This window comes from Helianthus annuus, chromosome 3, assembly GCF_002127325.2.
Source record: "Helianthus annuus cultivar XRQ/B chromosome 3, HanXRQr2.0-SUNRISE, whole genome shotgun sequence".
Taxonomy (NCBI): domain Eukaryota; kingdom Viridiplantae; phylum Streptophyta; class Magnoliopsida; order Asterales; family Asteraceae; genus Helianthus; species Helianthus annuus.
Genome location: NC_035435.2, coordinates 46,729,443 through 46,744,356, shown reverse-complemented (window position 1 = coordinate 46,744,356; position 14,914 = coordinate 46,729,443). Strand labels below are relative to the sequence as shown.

The 14,914-nt window shown below is 41.8% G+C and overlaps 1 protein-coding gene across 1 annotated transcript; it reads left to right on the top strand.

Moving 5' to 3' along the window:
* The first annotated feature begins 3,736 nt into the window (after positions 1-3,736).
* Positions 3,737-4,966, top strand: LOC110931584. The gene is made up of 2 exons (XM_022174968.1): positions 3,737-4,628; positions 4,806-4,966. Exons 1-2 carry the CDS (start codon positions 3,737-3,739, stop codon positions 4,964-4,966), a joined length of 1,053 nt encoding a protein of 350 aa, XP_022030660.1.
* The last annotated feature ends 9,948 nt before the right edge of the window (positions 4,967-14,914 follow it).

The following is a 14,914-nucleotide window of genomic DNA, read 5'->3' as shown; positions in this document are numbered from 1 at the left end:
CAGCTATCAAACCTTCATACGATACCAGAATGGAAGCTAGGAAGCTCATGTGCTGTTGAGCAAATTCATTGTTCAGCAGAGGAGAATTCTTCCAATCAACATTGGAGTTTGAAGTTGACGATGCAGTTGCTGACGATGCATGATACCCCGGATCAAAACTAGAAGAGGTATTCTTTGGCAACTCGTTTGTCTTTTCAGCTGTATACCCTGTTTTGACCCTTGGAGACTCATTGTTTCTTGAGGACTCATTGCTCTGTATTAACCCTTTTCGATAGTACAACCCAACATTCTGTTGATAGTTAGAACTTGACATCTTATTTTGCTTTTGAATCAACAGATCATGCCCCTCTATCTTCTCAATCAATTGATCTAAAGACATAGTATCAAAGTTAATATCATTCTTCAACATAATCACATATGTCTTCCAATCATCTTCATGAGGTAACGCTTCAACCAACTTATCCACCAACTCTTCTCTGTTTTTTCTAATATCAAACCTCTCTAACTCAATCTTCAGATGACAAAAACGTTCGATCATTTGACGAACTGTTTCATTCTTCATACAGCTAAACATATCAAACTCCTTCTTCAGCAGAGATATTTTGTTCTTCTTGATATCTTTTCCTCCTTCAGCTTTCACTTTTAATGCTTCCCAAATTGACTTAGAAGTTTCACCATACTGAAGCAGTGAAAATATATCCTCTCTGATAGATTGTTGAAGAAGTGTCTTCATTCTCAGTTCTGCTGAATGTTCTTTCTTGTCATCCGCTGTGAAATCTTTCAGATTAATCAACTCACGTCTATCATTTCTTGGTTTGTTGTATCCCAGCGTCAAACAAATCCAACTATCATATGCATATGCTTGAACCCAATTCTCAAATCTTTCATACCACCAGTGATAATCTTCAATATTCATGAGCTTTGGTGGTCTTTGATGATTCCCGTACACATTATCATAACTCAAGCTTTCCGATATCACTTTTGTAGCATTCTTTGGAGTAATTGGTACATCTTCCGAAGTAAATGCGTTGTAAAATGTGTTATAAAACTCTTCTCCAAAATCTGACATCTTTAATCACTTGAAAACAATGACCTGGAAGCAAACAAACAAACTCAATCAGTTTAAACAGTATCAAGTAACTTGGAATACACTAACACTCGATTGTCGTGAAATAATCTTGACACTCGGATGAAAATCGGACTGAACGAACAAGCAAAATCAACACTTGACAAATAAGCGAATCACGTTGACATAAAAGCGAACCCAGCAATTCAATCGAGCGAACCAACAATTTGACAGATGAGCGAACAACCAAATAAGCGAATCAGATATGTCCGTATGAGCGAACCAGGACTTGTCACATGAGCGATCTAGGATATGTCATATGAGCGGTCCAAGAACATGTCGTATGAGCGGTTCAGAATATGTCACTCGAGCGATCCAGACCAGAAATGTACAAAACAGCGGTCCAGACTAAAAGAAGTCCAAATAAGCGAACCAGAACTGTTCAAATCAGCGGTCCAGAAAGTAATTTGGAGCGGTCCAGATTCAAAAACGGACAAATGAGCGATCCAAAATTGTACTAATGAGCGGATCAGGATAAACTTTCGAGCGGTCCGAGTTATCTTTGGAGCGAACCAGGACCAAATGTGTACGAATAAGCGGTCCAAACTTTGACCTAAAAGCGGTTCATCATGACGTCATTTAGAGCGATCCACATTTCGAACATGTTTTGACCTGTTTTTAGTTTGAATTTTAGTCTGAAACTTTCTAGGGTTTATTATTGTCCAATAATACACGTCCTGTGAAAAATTTGTCCGAATTTAACCGTGGAAGCTTGTCTAAATCGAAAAGAAGATGTAGAAGACAGAAAATGGATCAAGTTTGAGCTGAACTCTTCTTCCTGAGCTCTGATACCACTTGTGGGATCGTCGTTGACCCTGAATGAGTCGATCAGAAGAGTCGTTTTCCAAATCAAAGGCGGAATCAGTGAATTAGATGGTCAAACTAAATATAATGCTTCACTTTATTGATTTTAGCAATGTTTACAACCTGGAAGCAAATCGGCAGCACTTCGTTACAAGTTCCGAACCGTTACCAATGAAACAACCATGCACCCTATTTATAGAGTTTCTGGATCGCCTTTGTGGACATACTCTATGAGCGATCCAGATAAGTTGTGTGGTTCGCTCATATGAACAATGTTCATATAAGCGGTCCAGGTGAGATAATCTGGTTTGCTTATATGGACAATGTCCATATAAGCGGTCCACAATGCTAATTCACCAGTTCTCGTTTCTCGAACCTCGTGCACTGGTTATTCTAACCTATCCTAACCTATTACATGATACAAGACGAAGTCAATAGACGTAATGCACCAACACTAGCTATGGCGAGAATATTCACAAGAGCATTTAACCATGAGATTGGTAAAGAAATGCGGGTGAAAATAAGCCCCGGATGTTTGGGCATAGGGTGCCATAGGCTTATTAGTATAATGATAGTAAAATATGTAATGTTAGAATGGGTCAAATAAATGCATAGCGACATTTAATCGTTTGGCCCGTAAACCAAGTTTTCGGTCTCATAATTGTAATAGGCATGTCGGTAATGAATTTACAGACGTATAGGAAAAAGAATCACCTAAAACAAACTTACGAGTCAAAAGTTATGGCCAAACGAAGTTAAAATTTTGGATTTCCGGAGCTGGCAAAAAATGCAGGTCACAAATCTGGACCTGCTGGAAAACCGACTCCCCCGCGCCACGCGAGGGGAGCACAAAGCTTTGGCGCGACACGCGGGGCATCCCGCGCCACGCGAGGACCTGTCGCGTTACGCGACAGGGTGACTTTTTTATTTTTTTTATTTTTGCATGCTTAAAAGCTTGGAATCGTTTATACACTTCAATTAATTGTCAAAACTAACATTTTTGGTGGTTTTGACCTTAGGTGACGACGGTGAATATACGGATGGCGGTCAAGCAAATGTCGAAGAACCGAACACACTTTTGAAGCTTCCGCGATATCTAAATTTTAAATAGACCATGTTATGGGATGTAAACAAATTGTTAAACAACTTATGAATGTTTCGAATTAGTCGTTAGTTGACTAATGTTTTGCCACTTATGAATCTTATCTATGGAACTTATGTTATTATTTAGACATCTTTTATTTAAAATGGTATGTATTAATATTAAATTCTAGTAAAAATTTAACGGGTGTTACAAGTTGGTAATCAGAGTTTAAGGTTGTCAACAAAGTGTTCGGTTCAAGCTTGATCGATCGTCCGGTAAGAATTAATTTGTTATTTTAATAGATTATATTATTGTAACAAATGAGAAGTGAATTGATGTGCACGGGAAGAGTGTGTTAATTCACTCAAACTCGGAAAGTGCACCAAAAAGTGAACGGTCAAAACAAGTTATGAACTTGGCTAAACCGAAGTAAATAAAGCTAAGTTATAAATGAAATGTTCAACGTTTAATGTAAACATTTCAGTTTCAAGATGTCGGAAATAAATGATGATGATCCGTTGCAGACAAGCACCGAACAAATGAAGGAGATAATTGCCGAAGAAGTGGGGAAGGCAATTGAAGGTAGTCTATCCGGGTTCATAGACAAAATTCAAAACACGGTGTTGTCACTTGTTGAAGAGCGAGTTAAAAGGTTGGAAGATAGTGTCAACCTTATAAAAGAAAAATCGGGAGAACGCAAGGGGTGTTCGTACAAAGAATTTATGGCGTGTAAACCGCCAATCTACAACGGGGAGGTTGACCCGATAATATGCCAAAGATGGATAAGTGACGTTGAAGGGGTGTTTGAGGGGACCCATTGTGACGTAGGTGACTTTGTTGCTTACAGGACGGGTCAATTGAGGGGTCAAGCCAAGGATTGGTGGGACAATAAGAAGAAAGAAATAGGAGCCGAAGCGGCGAGGGTTATGACTTGGGATGAGTTTAAGGTGCCATTCCTTAAACACCATTATCCCAAAGCAGTTATCAGCAGGATCAAAGAGGAATTTATCCAATTAAGACAAAAGGGAGAATCAATTGATAAAATCACGGGTATCTTCATGGATAAGCTGAGATTCTGTGACGAGTTAGTCACCACTGAAGAGCAGAAGATATACTACTATTACAACATGCTGAGTGCTGAATACGTGGAGTTTATGACTCCCTCAAAGTATGAAACTCTCACTGAAATCATCAACACCGCCCGTGAGCGGGAAATCGAGCTAAAGAAGCAAGTTGAAAGGGGTGAGCGAAGGGCACTGGATGTGAATCCAAGCCCTACAAAGAAAGCTAGAACTACTGAAGCAGGGAAGAAAGTGGAGGCTAAAGGCGGGTCGCCAAGTTGCAAGGTATGTGGAAAGGGGCACAAAGGTGAGTGTCGCTTCAAAGAGAAACCATGTCCAGTATGTGGGAAGACGGGACACACTGCATCCCTATGTCCCGGAAAAGTTTCCGTTTGTTATAAATGTTATCAACCCGGCCACACAAAGTCTGAATGCCTCGAGTTGGTTGGGAAGAGAGACACAAAAGAGTCTCCAACGGAAGCTCCAAAGGCAAAGGCTAGGTCCTTCCAACTTACCGCGGCGGAAGCAAAGACAGAACCCGATGTGGTCTCAGGTATATTCTCGATTAACTCAATTCCTGCACGTGTATTGTTTGATACGGGTGCGAATAAGTCCTTCATTTCGCATGGATTTATTCGACATCCTTCATTCGTATTGACGAAATTATCTGTGCCCTTAGAAGTTGAAATAGGGGACAACAAAAGCTTTATAGCTTGTGATATTTGTCAAGGTTGCAAATTAAGCATTGATGATGAAGAATACTTAATAGACCTAATCCCAATGTCAATGGGGGAATTTCAAGTAGTTGTTGGGATGGATTGGCTATCTCAGCACCATGCGAAGGTCGTATGTTTTCGTAAGGAGATAAAGCTAACATCTCCTAGCGGATAACACGTTACAATTTATGGCGAAAAGGGAGGCAATCCTATAATATGCTCAATGATGAAAGCTCACAAGCTCATGAGGCATAATGTAAAGCGTTTATGATATACGCAAATGAGCCTGAGTAAGAACTACCGAAGATTGGAGACGTACCCGTGGTATGTAACTTTGAAAACGTATTTCCGGACGATTTACCGGGAATGCCGCCCGAGCGGGAGGTAGAGTTCGGAATCGAATTGATTCCGGGCGCAAAACCCGTAGCTAAAGCACAATACCGACTCGCACCGTCGGAATTACAAGAGTTGATGTCCCAGATTCAAGACCTGCTTGACAAAGGATTCATAAGGCCGAGTGTGTCTCCTTGGGGCGCACCGGTACTGTTCGTGAAAAAGAAATACGGAAGCATGCGCATGTGTATTGATTACCAGGAGTTAAACAAACTCACGGTAAAGAACCGATACCCGCTTTCGAGAATAGATGATCTATTTGACCAGTTACAGGGTGCGAATTGGTTTTCAAAGATTGACCTCAGATCGGGGTATCACCAATTGAAGGTAAAGGAGGAAGACGTGCCGAAGACGGCTTTTTGCACACGATACGGACATTACGAGTTCTTCGTAATGTCATTTGGGCTGACAAGCGCACCCGCGGCTTTCATGGATCTCATGAACCGGGTTTGCAAGCCAATGCTAGACAAATCGGTCATCATGTTCATAGATGATAATTTGGTGTATTCGAAAAGTGAAGCCGAGCATGCACACCATTTACAAGAAGTGTTAGAGACACTTAGATGAGAAAGATTGTATGCGAAATTTTCTAAGTGTGCCTTTTGGTTACGAGAGGTGCAATTTCTCGGCCACATCATAAGTGCCGATGGAGTGTTGGTGGATCCGTCAAAGATCGAGGCCGTGTCGAAATGAAATCCCCCGAAGAACCCTTCGGAAATTAGAAGTTTCTTAGGGCTTGCGGGGTACTATAGGAGATTCATTCAAGATTTCTCCAGGATTGCGTCGCCACTAACAAAGTTAACCCGGAAGGAGGAGAAGTTCATTTGGGGTGGAGAACAAGAGAGGGCGTTTCAGATGCTAAAAGAGAAGTTAACACAAGCTCTGGTATTAACGTTGCCGGACGGAGTCGAGGACTTGGTGGTTTACTCAGATGCCTCATTATCAGGGCTCGGATGTGTTCTGATGCAACGGGGCAAGGTTATAGCTTATGCCTCGAGGAAACTGAAGATACATGAAAAGAAATATCTCACGCACGATCTTGAATTGGCTGCGGTGGTGTTTGCGTTAAAAATATGGAGGCACTACTTGTATGGGGTAAAGTGCACCATATTCACCGATCATAAAAGCCTAAAATACTTCTTCGATCAGAAGGAGTTAAACATGCGCCAGAGACGATGGCTAGAAACGGTGAAGGATTTCGACTGCGAAATACACTACCACCCCGGAAAGGCAAATGTGGTGGCAAATGCTTTGAGCAGAAAAGCGGACTACGTCCCAATACGAGTAAGGTCGGTGCAGCTTGTGGTGACCTCGGGTATACTTGAACGTATCTGAGAAGCGCAAGTAGAAGCATTAAAAGAGGAGAACTGGAAGAAGGAAAGAATAATCGGCCAGATAAAGGATTTGTCGGATGGAACTAGCGGGTTGAAGACTCGATCCGGGAGAATATGGGTTCCAAATACTTGTGGGGTGAAGGCACTACTACTTAATGAGGCCCATAAATCCCGATATTCTATTCACCTGGGTGCGACCAAGATGTACAACGATCTGAAACAAAATTATTGGTGGCCCGGAATGAAAAGAGATGTTGTGAAATACGTGGAAAAATGCTTGACATGTTTACAAGTCAAGGCGGAGCACCAAAAACCATACGGTAAACTCCAACCGTTAGAAATCCCGGTTTGGAAATGGGAACATGTTACGATGGACCTATTAACTAAACTATCAAGGACAAACCGCGGATTCGATGCTATATGGGTAGTGGTGGATAGATTGACGAAAAGTGCTCACTTCATTCCGATCCGTGAGACTTATACGTCGGAAAAGATGTCAGAGGTTTATACTAATGAAATAATCGCACGCCATGGAGTACCGGTTTCCATTGCGTTTGATAGGGATACCCGATTCACTTCAAACTTCTGGCGAGATTTCCAAGAGCAAATGGGAACCAAATTGTTCATCAGCACAGTGTACCATCCTCAGACGGATGGACAGAGTGAAAGAACGATACAAACATTGGAAGACATGTTACGGGCATGTATCATCGACTTCGGTGGAAGTTGGGATGTTTATCTACCTTTGGCCGAATTTTCCTATAACAATAGTTATCAATCGAGTATCGGCATGGCACCTTACGAGATGCTATATGGTAGAAAATGTAGAACCCCGGTGTGTTGGGATGAAGTGGGACCGCGTGAATTGGCACATACAGACATAATTCAGGCCACTAATGAGAAAATCAAAGTGTTGCGAGCGCATTTGAAAGCGGCCCAAGATAGGCAGAAGTCTTATGCCGACAAAAGACGAAGACTGATTGAAATCCAGATAGGCGATATGGTTATGCTGAAAGTTTCCCCATGGAAGGGTGTTATCAGATTCAGAAAGAGGGGGAAACTAAGCCCGAGGTTTATCGGGCCATTTAAAATCATCGAACGAGTTGGCAAGGTGGCTTATCGCCTCGAACTACCAGAAGAGTTAAGTGGAATACATGGCACGTTTCACGTGTCGCAATTGCGGAAATGTCTGGCGGAGGAGACAACCTATGTCCATTACGATGATATCGAGGTGGATAATAGCCTGAATTATGCGGTAAGACCATTGGAGATTCTAGATCGAAAGATCAAGCACTTGCGGAACAAACAAATCGAGCAAGTCAAGGTCAAATGGGAGCATAGGAAAGGCTCGGACACTACGTGGGAGTCCGAAGAGGAGATGCGACGTCTCTACCCTACATTATTTGGTACGTACTTTGGTTTCGGGGACGAAACCCTTTTTAAGGGGGGTGGACTTGTAACATCCCGAAAATATGAATTATTAAATTTGCAAATTAGATTTGCAAATAAAATTGTTAAAATAGACCAACTAGGAATAACACTAACCTAGTTAGTGATTACTTATGAGTAGTAAGAGTTAAAACAAGCAAAAACTAAAGTTGAGGGGCCAAATGTGTTTAAAATGAAACTCATATTAATAAAACAAAAAAATTAAAAACTCTAACACACTGGTGTGTGTTGAGATCGAGCCAAACAGGAGAAAGGGGCGACCAGAACCCCCACCAAACCCTAGCTGCACAAAATTGATCAATTCAAGGCTAATTTCAGTCCCAAATCAAATTCCGAACATAGATTAGTGATCCTCATTACAAGAGGGTTATAAGGTATTGAAAATTTTATGTTAATTCTCTGTTTGAAATTCTCATGAAATTGGGAAATCTGAAATTAGATGATGCATGTTTGTTATTTGGATAAGATAGGCATGATATAGTATCTAAAAGTAAAACCTAGACAAAGACATATGAAATCATGCCTAAATTCTGGAAATTTCATGAATACCTTGAAGGTCATTCATGGGTTTCGTGTGAAGTTGAAGAACACTATGGTTTTGAGCATGATTCTAGTGTAATATGGTTCATAGGATGAAATCTGAATGTTAAACCCTATGTATGAAAGCTTGATTGATGTAAATTCGGGTTAAATAATAATTTAGGGATTGGTTACATAATCATGTTTTATCTGCCCTTAAAATGTTTGTTGAAATGCCTCAAAGAAGGTTTGAAATTGAAATTTTGAGTTTAAACGCATAATTGTGATGTTTGGGCAAATTATGCGATACATGATTGAAAAGAGTTCTAACCACGTCATGATTGAACTCTATAGGAAAAGATACCGGGACGTTGAGTGGACAAGCCGGTGGCGATTTGCGTTTGAAGGGCGTACTCTAAAGGTATGTAACTTGACCCGTTACATTAAGTGAATTGTGTTAAATTATGTGCATTTACATTGTAGGATAGTTATGGTGTTGATTGTAGCGATCATGATCGTTACTTGAATTAATAGACATGAGAGTGATAGGGAAACCGTTTGGTAGTCATCACATTGGAGGATTCCGCAAGATGAGCTAACGGGTCGAATAACAGTGTAGTTTTAGTATTGGAATTCTAAATTGCTAGCTATGGCAAGAATATTCACAAGAGCATTTAACCATGAGATTGGTAAAGAAATGCGGGTGAAAATAAGCCCCGGATGTTTGGGCATAGGGTGCCATAGGCTTATTAGTATAATGATAGTAAAATATGTAATATTAGAATGGGTCAAATAAATGCATAGCGGCATTTAATCGTTTGGCCCATAAAACAAGTTTTCGGTATCATAATTGTAATAGGCATGTCGGTAATGAATTTACAGACGTATAGGAAAAAGAATCACCTAAAACGGACTTACGAGTCAAAAGTTATGGCCAAACGAAGTTAAAATTTTGGATTTCCGGAGCTGGCAACAAATGCAGGTCACAAATCTGGACCTGCTGGAAAACCGACTACCCCGCGCCACGCGAGGGGAGCACTAAGCTTTGGCACGACACGCGGGGCATCCCGCGCCACGCGAGGACCTGTCGCGACATGCGACAGGGTGACTTTTTTATTTTTTTTTATTTTTGCATGCTTAAATGCTTGGAATCGTTTATACACTTCAATTAATTGTCAAAACTAACATTTTTGGTGGTTTTGACCTTAAGTGACTACGGTGAACATACGGATGGCGGTCAAGCAAATGTCGAAGAACCGAACACACTTTTGAAGCTTCCGCGATATCTAAATTTTAAATATACCATGTTATGGGATGTAACCAAATTGTTAAACAACTTATGAATGTTTCGAATTAGTCGTTAGTTGACTAATGTTTTGCCACTTATGAATCTTATCTATGGAACTTATGTTACAATTTAGACATCTCTTATTTAAAATGGTATGTATTAATATTAAATTCTAGTAAAAATAACGGGTGTTACATCTGAACTTGGAGATTCCACCATGATAGAGCTCCGTCTAAGAAAAGTCCAGAAATGTAGGTGACCTGATGCTCCGGCGCACACTTGCTCATTCTTAGCACAAAATCGGTTTTCTCAACCCATCTAACGAAAGATACAGCACCCCTGGTGCCGTAGAAATTCAGAGGCTTGCAGTCAAGGAACTGCTTGTAGGTACAGCCTGTACAAGCAACATCATTCACAGAAAGCATTAGCGAACGCACATGGAATGTCCAAATGTTACGTAATGTGTCTTTAGTGACTTAAACATTACCATGAGGTGGGTTATTTCCTGAGGTACCCCCGTTGTGTTCAGAGCGCAGGGCCTCGTGCTGTGCTATCGCTTGTGAAATCCGTTCTTGTAGTTCAGCCTCTGTTGTGGGCAACTGGTTGTTTCTCCGAGAAGGCATCTTCTAAAAGAAGATTGTATAGGTCAGGTCTTATGTATATAAACATGTAGTACGTGTACGTAATAGCATTTATCAACGCAAGTAAGCATATAACACCACATTCACATTACCAATGTATAATTCAACAATGTATATAATGAGAATATTGCGATTGAGCTTTCATATATCATCGACCACAAATACAGTTACATGTTCTACAAATGTATCATATCACATCAAAAGGGACTACAGGGTCACATCACCCTTGTCCAAAATGTCTATCAATCTACAACAGTCATATACTCAAAAAGTGGTCTCGAAAAGGCTCTGCAAGCTAGGCTCAATAGCGATACTCTCATCAAAAAGCAGGCTACCTGCATAAAACCAAAAACCGGCTATGCTGATGGCGGTGGAGGAGGAGGTGGAGGAATGAAAAGCAAGTTGCGCACATGTCACACCCCCAAAATCCACCCGTGTTATACCACCGCTTGGAGGCGTGACATGACCAGGATCTAGCCACCAATCATATCGAACATAATAAGTAATAATAAACGTAAATGTATATCAACCCACAATATGAAAGGTGTTCAAATAACATAGTTTAAGTAGCGGAAGCATAGTATAAAATCCAACGTAATTAATAAGTTTTCAACTGTCATAAGTGTTTATCAAAACGTCCACGATCCATGTCCCACAACGACTGTGCCTCCCGTGCAAGCTCCATGTATACCTAAGGTCCTGCATGGCATGTAACAGAGAGTCAACAACTAGTTGAGTGAGTTCACAGATGGTTATTCAGTGTGTTTGATAGGATAGTAAATCATATGTTTGTTTAGTAAACCATGTATCATATGCATTTGTATCGCAGCCCTCTAGGCATGTGTGCGAAGATTAGTGGGAGTTTCCTAAGTATTCTAGACTAGGTATATTTGTATCGCAACCCACCCGGCATGTGTGCACACTTTAGTGTATCGTTCGCAGCCATTCTAGGCATGTGTGCGAAGATTAGTTCTATTATCGCAGCCATTCCCGGCGTGTGTGCGAAGAGAAGTATTTGTATCACTAATCTAGCAGTATTTATCAATAACCTTCCTCTCCCGAGGCCTAAAGTACGTAATCCCGATAATGCCTTAAGTATAAGAAATCTTCCAAAACCCATTCCCGACCCTGGGAACCCCATGCCTTGGTAAGAGTGTGAACTCACCTTGGTTTGCTCGGTAGATATACAGAAAGGTCAATCAAGCTATATTGTGGTCAACCACGTCCTAACATAGGTGTTCCATACAAGTTAGGTTCGTATTTAGGTAGTGCACGTATATGTTCTTCACGTATTCTAACAAGTTGTGTACAAGTATTGATCATGGCTTACACATGTAACTATGGCAATTAACATCAGTTCATACGAATTAAACAGTAGCATCACGTAAACGATCAAAGCCCAACAGTGCGGCCCAATTACTTAGGCCCATAACAATGTGCAAGTCCAACAGTGTGCACGTGTATATGGTCTCGAGTCGAGATTAGAGATCTCGAGTCGAGACTAGGCGGTCTCGAGTAGAGGTCTTGGTGTTCTCGAGTCGCAACTGAGGAGGTCTCGAGTCATGCATGTACTAGTCGAGACTAGACGGTCTCGAGTCGCAACCGGACCCGCAACCATGGTCTCGAGTTGTGCTGTTTGTGTCGGTGTTGTGGTCTCGAGTCGAGACAGTGGGGTCTCGACTCGCAATCCCTTGTCGAGACTATGAAGTGTAACCGATTTCCTGATTTGCAGCTCATTATCTCCGTAACATTAGCAAACAGATTTGGCAGTTTCAAACCAGATCAATTAACAATTAATTCAGAAATCAATCATATTCATATTACCGTACTCATCAACAATTCAAGAGCAATAAATCAATATCATAAGGAACATACGATCGGATCATATGATTAACGAATTCAAAGACTATCATGCAATCTATTACTTACCAATCCCGAACCAAACTAATCAAAGCTTTAAACTCGAGAATCACAATTCCAGTAACATCATCATCATGTATAACATATGAACTATTGAATCATGCGATTATAAATCAATAACAAAATAGTTTCCTTGCATGTGACCACATCATGTTAAACTCATATTTCCGGATTCATGATTAAACACATTATAATACACATCAATCAATCAACAACCAAATAAGGACAAGATGCTAACCGGAAGTGTGATACGATTGGCTTGATTGAGATGGACTTCGAGTGGGGCTGCCGTCCGGTTCCAAGGGAAAACGAGAGAGAGAAAGAGAGAGGTGATTAGGGTTGTGTGTGTGATTTCTTATGTTTGTAAGTTATGAGAAACAAGTCCCATAATGGGTATGTTTTACACACACAAGGGGAGTGGGCCGAACCCTTTAATGGGTTGCCCTCATGGTCTCGAGTACAAGGATGTGTGGGCCGAATGGGTTCGTGTAATCGGATCAAGGTTCAAACATTCACAAAAACATAGCATTCACTTAATCAACAAAATTCACGTAATCACATAGAGTTCATACAGGTTAACACGTAATACAAGAGACAGTTCTAAAATACGAGTTGTCACATTATCCCCAACTTAAAAGAAATTTCGTCCCGAAATTTGGTACGTACTCACTGAGGAAGCTAGTTAAGTTGCATGGTTTTCCTGGGGTGTCACATCCTCCCCCCGTTGATCTAGAATTTTATCCCGAAATTCTGTGGTAGCTTCAGCCTCAGTAGTGGTTGTACTGTTCGCGAATAATTGGGGATACTTTTCTTTCATCTGATCTTCGCGTTCCCAGGTGAACTCTGGGCCACGACGGGAGTTCCAACGAACTCGAACAAGAGGGATTCTCGTGTTCTTGAGGACCTTGACATCCCGGTCCGTGATTTCAACTGGTTCCTCGACGAATCGCAACTGTTCATCGATAGTGAGTTCCTTCAAAGGAACTATGAGGGTCTCATCTGACAGAGACTTCTTCAGATTCGACATGTGAAAGACGTTGTGAACTGCACCGAGTTCTGCTGGTAGGTTCAGTTTGTAGGCCACTTTGCCTATTCTTTCTATGATCTCGAATGGTCCGACATACCGCGGGTTGAGTTTTCCTCGTTTACCAAAACGAACTACACCCTTCCAGGGCGAAACTTTGAGTAGCACTCGATCCCCAACTTGAAACTCGAGTGGTTTCCTACTCTTATCAGCGTAACTTTTCTGACGGTCACGAGCCGCCGCCATGCGTTGCCGTATCTGTGCAATCCGTTCAGTAGCATCAACTACCATTTCTGGACCTGTGATTTGACTATCCCCCACCTCTACCCAACAGAGAGGTGACCGGCATTTACGTCCGTACAATGCCTCGAATGGAGCGGCTTGGATGCTGGTATGGTAACTGTTATTGTACGAAAACTCCACTAAAGGGAGATGCTTTTCCCAGCTGTTGCCGAAATCAATAACACATGCTCGAAGCATGTCTTCTAGCGTTTGAATCGTGCGCTCAGACTGCCCATCCGTCTGAGGGTGATATGCTGTGCTCATGTCTAATCGAGAGCCAAAAGATTTGTGCATTGCTTGCCACAGTTCTGAAGTAAATCGTGCATCACGATCCGAAATAATAGAGGTTGGCACCCCGTGCCTTGAGACAGCTTCCTTGAGATATACATCTGCTAGAGTGGAGAACTTGTCCGTTTCCTTAATAGCTAGGAAGTGTGCAGACTTTGTGAGTCGATCCACGGTCACCCAAATAGTATCATTCCCACGCTGGGATCTAGGCACGCCAGTAACGAAATCCATGGAAATTTCTTCCCATTTCCACTGTGGTATCTTGGGTTGCTGAAGTAGGCCTGATGGTTTCTGATGTTCCGTCTTGACTCTCGCATAAGTCAAACATTTGCCGACGTAGGTTGCTATGTGGGCCTTCATACTAGGCCACCAATACGTAGTTCTGATATCGTGATACATCTTATCCGAACCTGGATGTACCGAGTAGCGAGACTTATGAGCTTCGTCCATTACCAGCTCGCGTAAGTTTCCATAATGTGGGACCCAAATACGCCCCGTTACATAGTAGGCACCGTCTTCCTTCTGTTCTAATCGTTGCCTTGAGCCACGTAAGGCTTCAGCCCCTACATGTTCTGGTTTCAATGCTTCTACCTGAGCATCTCGTATCTGTGCAGGAAGACCAGACTGAATAGTAAGCTGTAGTGCTCGCACGCGTCTAGGTAGAGTGTCCTTTCGACTGAGAGCGTCGGCCACAACGTTGGCTTTGCCTGGATGGTACTTGATGGCGCATTCGTAATCGTTAAGTAGTTCAACCCATCGACGTTGACGCATGTTCAACTCCTTCTGCTTGAAGATATGCTCGAGACTCCTGTGATCGGTGTAGATAGTGCACATGGTACCGTACAGGTAGTGTCGCCATATCTTGAGCGCGAAAACAACAGCTCCCAGCTCTAAATCGTGTGTCGTGTAGTTCCGTTCGTGAACCTTGAGTTGGCGCGAACTGTAAGCAATAACTTTATCCCGTTGCATCAATACACAACCAAGC

Excerpts from the sequence above, each read along its gene's own strand:
- LOC110931584 (XM_022174968.1), top strand. The coding sequence starts at position 3,737 with ATGGCGTGTAAACCGCCAATCTACAACGGGGAGGTTGACCCGATAATA. Across the intron at positions 4,629-4,805 it reads AGAACCCGATGTGGTCTCAG|GTTGCAAATTAAGCATTGAT; the intron begins GTATATTCTCGA and ends ATATTTGTCAAG.